The 8,448-nt window shown below is 38.2% G+C and overlaps 1 protein-coding gene across 1 annotated transcript; it reads right to left on the reverse strand.

Moving 5' to 3' along the window:
- Nucleotides 1-2,611: 2,611 nt before the first annotated feature.
- On the reverse strand, nucleotides 2,612-4,255 carry LOC133318578 (uncharacterized). Its single transcript, XM_061520587.1, has 3 exons — nucleotides 4,235-4,255; nucleotides 3,885-4,139; nucleotides 2,612-2,661 (listed from the first exon to the last, which is right to left on the reverse strand). The coding sequence occupies exons 1-3, from the start codon at nucleotides 4,251-4,253 to the stop codon at nucleotides 2,612-2,614; spliced, it is 324 nt and encodes a 107-aa protein (XP_061376571.1). The 5' UTR covers nucleotides 4,254-4,255.
- Nucleotides 4,256-8,448: the final 4,193 nt, after the last annotated feature.

The following is an 8,448-nucleotide window of genomic DNA, read 5'->3' on the forward strand; positions in this document are numbered from 1 at the left end:
ATGGGTTTCGGCCATTGTTGCGAGGTATAGGGTTTTTGAAACCCCAAATCTTCTCTCTTACCCTCTCTAATCCGAAACATCACACATATTTCATCTCATCATTTCAGAAAGCTGAATCTTGGTGGGACATTGAGATTACATCTCCACACTCCCATTTTGTGCTAAAAAATCCGAACCAACCTCCAAACCCAAAACCTAGATCTAATTTTTGTGTGAAAGATGAGTTCAAGTCCAAACATGGTTCCTATAGTTATTTACTACAATGGGAGGCATTTTGAAGGTCCGAACGGTGTCCGATTTGAAGGAAAAACAAAAACGATAAAAATCAAAGTGGGCACTACATGCAATGAACTGAAGGAGAGAATTCTTCAAAAAATGGGGTCAGAAGGCATACATTCCATCCACCGCATGATAGCCAGGTCAGAGACTGTAGTGGATATGGATACAATATACTACATTGGAAACGATATAAATGATGATGAAGATGTGGAGTTCGTAACAGATGCGTTTGTTGAATGGAAAGTATTAAAATATATTGAGATATATGTTGAAGTTGATGTTGGACAATCTTCATCTTTACCGGTGCATACAACCACTACTGCACACTGTACCGGTCAAGAAGATACAGTTGTACGATCTTCTGCACCTCCTCAGGTAGCATTGGATGAGGATGAAGAGGATGAAGACGAGGACTATGTGGACAGCGAAGATGAGGGAGAACCTGAAAGTGCTATTCCAAAAGGTGATTCGTCAGACACTGACGTGGACGGTAATTTTGAGGCTGACATGAGCGCTGTAAGTCTCGGTACCCCAGCCTTGTCACCACTTCATGTCGACCCAGTCAGTAGTGGTAAGTTATTAAATTTGAACATTTGCTTTAGACAATTTATTATTTGTGGTGGTATTCATTCAGACAAATGAGAGTTGATCTTTAGATGCAGGGTCTGAGGAGCCATTCTGGAATGAAAGCCATTGTATGAAGGGGCGCAGGACAGCCATAGTTGAAAAAAGCGACGAGTCAAGATTTGTTATGAAGTGTAAAAACCATGCTGACGGTTGTCCCTGGTATATGAGGGCAATTAAGCCGAAGAAGGGAGCTAATTGGGTGGTCCGTAAATGGGGTCAAGGTCACACATGCCTAAATCAAGGCGTAGCACAGGATCATAGACAGTTGGATTCAAATGTCATTTGTGCGGCTATAATGAGTATGTATTCTACTGTGTATTTAATGATTCATATTAATTGAGAATATGGTAAAGTTATTTTTTTTTTTCCAGATATGTTAAAGGAAGATCCATCCACAAGACCAGCTCTGATACAGGAGAGGATACAGGGAACATATGGATACAACATAACGTACAGGAAGGCCTGGAAGGCAAAAATGAAGGCCATTGTTAAGTTGTTTGGTGACTGGGAGAAATCGTACGCATTCTTGCCAAATTGGCTGAAGTATATGACGGAGGTGAATGTGGGTTCTGTGTTCAAACTTGATACAAATCAATGTTTTGATGAACGTCGGGTTTATACAGACAGGGCCGTATTTCAAAGGGTTTTTTGGACATTTCACCAATGCATTGAAGCATTCAAACACTGCAAGCCTATAATTCAAATTGACGGCACTCATCTGTATGGGAAGTACAGAGGTACTCTATTGATTGCAACATCTCAGGATGGAGATGGATTTCTGCTCCCTATTGCCTTTGCTGTTGTTCCTCCAGGTGAGTAAATAATTTTGCTTTGGGGTATGTGAAAGCATGTGACCCTTCTTTGCCACTTCATACTGTAAATAATTTCTGAGCTCATCCCTATTGACTTTGTTGTTGTTCCTCCAGGTGAGAGGTTGGATGATTGGTCCTGGTTTCTTAGCCTTTTACGTTTTCATGTCACACATAGGCATGGTATTTGTCTAATATCCGATCGTCATCGAAGCATCATACGGGCGGTGAAAGACCACGGAGGGTGGCAGCCTCCATATGCTTATCATGTATTTTGTCTATGTCACATCGGAAGCAACTTCAATACCCGTTTTAGGAATGTGGAATTGAAGAAAACGTTGATGAAATTAGGTAATGTACGGTATAATTACTCACATTTTCAACCATTTGAAGAAAACGTTGATAAAATTCACTAACCAATGCATATGTCATGGTTTTTTGCAGGGTACACATGTTCAAAGATAAATTTCGACATTAGGTACAAGGAATTTATCGAGAACAATCCTGAAGTTGCTTCATGGTTGGATGCGATTCCGAAAGAGCAATGGTGCAGGTCGTATGATGAGACAGGACGTAGGTTTGGTCATATGACAACTAACCTATCTGAGTGTGTGAATAAGGTGCTTCGTGGAGCACGAAATCTGCCTATAACTGCATTGGTCAAGATGACATTCAGTAGACTCGTTGAGTATTTCGTCAAGAGACGTGAAGGGATTGAAAAAGATATCTCACAAGGTTGGATAATTTCAAAGAAGGTTGAGGCAGCTTTGCAAAAAAATGATGAATTGGCTGGCACTTATCGTGTGAGGATATATGATAGTGAGCTGTTATTGTTTGAGGTTGAGGATGCCTACAATCAATCTACACACGAGGTCGGTGACATCATGAGAGTGGACTTAATCAATCGTACATGTCAGTGTGGTAGGTTTACAGCAAGGAGGTATCCCTGCAGTCATGTATTAGCAGTTTGCAAGGTAGCCAAGCTAAACCATTATGATTATGTGGATCATGTTTTCAAAATTCCAACCATTGCTAAAGTATATGCTGCACACTGGTTTCCTATTGGCAATGAATTGTTGATTCCATCCGTTGTTGGGCCTACTGTAATTTCGGATGCTCAGTTGGTACGTGCAAAAGGAAGACCAAAGTCTTCAAGGATTCAGAATGAGATGGATTGGGTTGAGTCTCAACCCTCTAGCAGTCAGAGCAGATGTAAGCATGGCAAGCAAGTTGGACATAACATTCGTACATGTCCATTGAGACTAAGACAAGCATGATTACGTATTGTTTTTGTGTAGTACTTTGTTTTGTAATGACAATCACTTTACGTATTGTTTTGTTTCCTTGTACCCTAAACTTTATCTTGTATTAGTTATGTATTGTGTTGTTGAAATGTATTGTTGAACTGTATTCTTGTGTTGTTGAAATGTATTGTTGAAATGTATCTGTTAAGTTTAGCGAGTCACTCGTTCCGTATTGTGCAATCCGAATGTCTACCATACCCATTTACCCCTTCCCCGAGTCAGTTAAGGTTATTGTATTACACATCAATTACCAAGATGCAAACAAAATGGATTGAACAGCACCTGCTGCTGCATCTGCAACTGGTCTACCCGGGTAACTCGTAATGATATACCCGAGTACATCCTACCTGGGTAGACCAGTTCGTGGTACCCGGGTAGACCAGTTGCAGATGCTGTTGCAGATGCTGTTTTGGCAATTTTTGTTGCATTTTGGTAATTGTTGTGCAATACCTACATACGGTATGACTTGGGGGTGGATTGATTTCGTAGAAATAGGATGCAGTAATCAAGATGTGCGCCAATGAAAGTTGAACATGAATATTAAAGTACTTTGGGTTGAATTGATTTCCAAATTAATTATGACAATATTAATGCAAGGTCCCATACTAATGCATAGAACCAACAAGTCTGAACGTGCGCAAAACAAAAATTTCATTCATTCAAATTTTGAACATCCAGTACAAAAACATCCATGCAATGTAGGTAAAGTTCCTAAATGTACCAAAATGACTACATTACATCAAACTAAATCAATGATATGAAACCCTATGGACACACTAATCCGATGGCGTGTCCTCCCCATTCTCTTCATCCGATTGTGTGTCATCCCCATTGTCATCATCCTCCTCCTCCTGAGTATGGGCACCCTCGCCAATTAAACCCTCCAAGCGTGAAACCCTTGTGTCCAACCGTGCAACCCTTGTGTCCATCTGGTTTCGCCACTTGCTCGTGCTCTGTCTATATCCTCTAAAGTCAGTAGTCAGATCATATAAGGATGCCATGACATGATCAAGTGTCCATCCACCCTCAGGAGGAGCTGGTGGTCGCCGACTGCGGGTGGGACGTGTCGGTCTGACATCAACCTCAGCAACGCCATCATCATCGTCATCATCATCAAGGCCTACATCATAAACCATGAAAAACACATCTTATAAATACCACATTAAAAAATAAACAACACAAAATTGCATAAACTCATAAAGACCAACACATCACCTGCAGGTGCATCCTCCATCTCAGCATCGTGGTGGAATGGGATCTCAGGTGGTTCTGGTGCCTTCTTCCACGTCCAGATACCCGCTCTGTTCTGTAGGATCCCACACTGCTTCAGGAGCCTCTCACCAAATATAGCATTCCAGCCTCTGGCGGTCTTCAAGGTCTCTGTTGCTATAGGCACTCCAAATCTATGCAGAATCTTCTGCACCAGAAATGCAAAAGGCAATTCAGCCTTCTTTGACTTGGCTGTCTTCCACATCAGTATGCATATGTAATGCCTCCAGTTCACCTGCTGACTGTGAAGGAGGGCCCACAGGATGACAAAGTCCCCTTCCAGCACCTTTGATTGATTACGCGGGCGCTGGAAAATAATATGTGTCACCACATAATGAAGAATGCGAGCAGAAACTGACAAGTTGCTAACAGGATAATGAGCAAAATGACCGGGCTCAGCGTCTGCCCTCCTAGTCTCTGTAACAATGGTCTCCCGGTTATAATCACCAAATATATGATGGCTGTCTCCATCATATAGTGCTGCTCCTGTGACACCATCAAAATCGAACCCCAGTAGCTCCGTCCAGATAGGAGCAGTCATGATGATATCAATCCCGCAGACACGGGAAGTCAGCTCGCCTTGCGAGTAGCCAAGGTTCTGGTAGAAGGCTCTTACCATGACCTCCGAGTATGGGCACCGCATCTCCGCCAGGTGAAGTAAATGTGTCTGCTCAAGAAGCGGCACAATGTCAAAACGCTCTAGGTTGAAGAATGCCGAATCCAGTGATTTCGGTTCGCAGATCTTCCGGGTCATGAAAAACTTCACGAACTTCTCGTGTGAAGGTATGTCATCCTCAAACAAATATCCGAACGTCAAGTCCGGAGCCTGACTCGAAGCAGCCTGGGGCTGAGAGGATGACGACCCATCGTGACGACTCTTGGTTCTTCTCTCGGAATGGGTCACTGGCAGCTTTGAAACGCGTCGAGAGGTCATTGTGTCACACTATTAAACTGAAAAAATAACCAAAATCAGAAATTAGATACATGTTAGGGTTAGGGTTAGGGTTAGGGTTAGGGTTAGATTCAGGGTTAGGGTTAGGGTTAGGGTAAGCGTATGACATACAAATTGATAAAATAATTCGGACAGAATCAAATGATATAAACGAAAATACAATGAATCAGAACAGAAATCATAACATAATTGAAAAAACTGAAAAAAAAATGCACCTTTGATCGATTTCAATCGGTAGAAGGCAGAGAGGTTGCAAGGTCCGCGAATGATGATCACAAACAAGACGAATTAGTGCAAGATTATGCCTGAAATCGCTCAAGATGACACTCCTCCAGCAGCTCTCCTCGGGTACCCCTTTTGTGGGTTTTCGAAATGGGGCTGCTGGGGTATTTTAAAACCCTACCGTCGATGTTTACCCGGGTACACTGCTCCTTACCCGGGTAAATAATTCAAACATTTTCCCAGATTCAAGAACTCTACCCGGGTACACCCCTACATACTCGGGTAGATAAAAAGTTTCAAAATTTACCCGGGTAGGCTTCGTGGTCAACGGTCAAACAGGGGCAGATTGGTGTTATGTTTGTTGGGGAGGGTAAATTTTCGAAATAGTTTTGAATGAAGGGCAATTTGGTAATTAATTATTAATTAAAGGGCATAAGGGTCAAAAAGCCCATATTAATCTGTTAAAAGTTGTGATTTGAAGGGAAAGTGAGAAACATAAAGCTTAGTAAGTACAGTAATAATAAAAATAGACCAAATAATTATTCTAATCGAAAAATAAATTTAAGTAATTATTTGATACTATTATAATTACATTACTAAACTATTCCCTATCTTCAGTCGAGGACTAGGAATAGGAGTTAGAGCAAGCGTGAGACGTTAGTGTAGGACTTCGCCTCTCCGTATCAGCCGTGTCTTTTATACTTTCTTGTCTCCACCACCGTTGTCTCCGCTTTTCTAGAACCACTGTCTACCATTTAGTGAAAAACCTAGGCACTTAACCAACGCAATTACAATTGCATATCCTTCTTTAAAAAACATATATAAATAAATAAAATGTAATTGCAATTCTCATTTTTTGTTAGATCCAGAAATAATAAGATAATCATTATGATGTGGATATGCTTATGAATGAGTCACAACAACTTGTGTGAGGTCTATGATACAAATATTCATTATTTCACTAATTTATTAACATACTAAACAATTATGGAGTTATTGTTTTGGAACTTGGAATAGAATGTATGTTGGGTATGGTTGATATTTTGCATGCTGATGAGGACTCTTGTTAACGGGGTCAACAGAGACATGTAGAGGCTACGTACTGTTGTGCGCCTTTGATTTATTGTAAAATAAAATTTCTTAATAATTTGGGCTTAGGTGGTCCATGAATAGCTTCTGTTAGAATTTTTTCTAATTCTATGTATATTTTCCTTGTAAATCGAGTGATTTATAACGAGTGACGGTAGAGTGAATATAATACAGACAAACTGAACGTAGTCTAAATTGAGTGAACCAGAATAAATCACTGTGTCAATTCTCTCTTTTCTCTTTTTGTTTGTGATTTATGTAATTGTGAATTTCCAAATACACTTTACAAGAATCAATACACCTAGGAAAAACAGTAAGTTGCAATTATGCATTTGAATAGTGTAGACTCCCTTTAAAGCTGTGAACAAATCCAAGTGATTGCTGAGTGTGTAGTCCTACAAATCCCGGAAGGGAAAATACACGTAATAACGCTCCCTCACTTCCATAGTCCCATGTTTGCATTATACCGACCAAATAATTGTCAAATAGGCGTGAATTGAAGATTAAAAATTCCAACCAGGGATTCTCCAATCCATATAACTGTTTATAACAGTGACACATAGCTACCTGTTTTCTTTTTTAATCAAATGCATCGAGATTTTACTCGTTTTGTTTCAAAGGGAATAAAAGACGCAGTGAGAGACATTGGCCAATATTGATTCAAAATCACTGTCTCTCAATAAATAAATAAGACTAATTGCACCCCAAATGAAACCAGTCCAAGCATAAAAATTGACTTTTTAACTCTTAACAGGTTATTTAAATGGATGAAAGGAAATAAAATGATAAATTAGTATTACAGGCATTGAATGAAAATGAATTATTATAATTATTTTCTTCGTTCAAACAGTTTTTTCGTCGTAACCGTTGAGCAAAGAGTTACATTTCTTTTGTTGAATGACATAACAGAGACTACCCAAAAGCATCAAATAATAATAATAAATGTGAAAAGAAGGAAAAATAAAAATACGTAAAAAATCATTATGTATAAAAAATAACGTCGTTTTATTTAAAATAACAAATATCTTTTCATATTTATAATAAGAGAAAAATATTTTTCATGTGACCCCAAAACGATATTGTTTGATTTAGGATAAAAAATTTATTTTTCTCCTATATAATAAATTTTATTACGATATCCTTTATTTTTGGTAAAAAAGTGGTCCTTTATTTTTAATATTAAATTCAAAATAACATTATTTTGAAGTTGCAGGTTATCTCCACTAACAAAAAAAAAACATTAATCCCTTGTAATAATGTTTAATTTTTTTTCCTCTCTCGATGGAAAAAGTTGAAAATTATTAAATTTCAATAAAAAAACTTATCATTTCCTTAATTTCTGGTCCAAATAAAAAGGGACGGATTATTTTATTAAATGTCCCTCAATTTTTTATATAACAAACCAAATTCAAGATCAAAGAACTAAGGTCTTGCATCAAACATATGGATTTTGTTCCCCGAAGAAATAAGTACCTATTAAGGGAAAACAAAATGAAGCTTCTTCTATAGTTAACTTATTTCCTGCTTACCAAAAAAAAAAAAAAAAAAAAAAAAAACTTATTTCCTAGAATAAGAAAATTATATCGATTTAATTTTATAGTATTAAATATTTTTATTCATTAAAAATTAACAGTAAATTTCGGAACTAAGTCCTTTTTTTCAATTAAAAAAATTAAAATTCCCGTTCCCCCTTTCATTCGGCATGGCATTCAAAGCTGAATTAGACTTGCTAAGAAACGTCTAGACTGCCATTAAAACAATAACCCTGACACTTCAAAAATACACTGCAATACACATTCCAAAGACTCCAAAAAAATTCAAAATTTGCATTGCATTATATTTTTAATTTCAATTATTAAATTCATCTAACTATTTTATTAAGTTTAATATAAATATT

Source organism: Gastrolobium bilobum, unplaced genomic scaffold (assembly GCF_033153095.1).
Source record: "Gastrolobium bilobum isolate Gb01-03AN ecotype WA unplaced genomic scaffold, APGP_CSIRO_Gbil_v1 utg4519, whole genome shotgun sequence".
NCBI classification, from domain to species: Eukaryota; Viridiplantae; Streptophyta; class Magnoliopsida; order Fabales; family Fabaceae; genus Gastrolobium; species Gastrolobium bilobum.

Excerpts from the sequence above, each read along its gene's own strand:
- LOC133318578 (XM_061520587.1), bottom strand. Across the intron at positions 2,662-3,884 it reads GGAGGGTTTAATTGGCGAGG|GGATACCTCCTTGCTGTAAA; the intron begins GTGCCCATACTC and ends ACATGACTGCAG.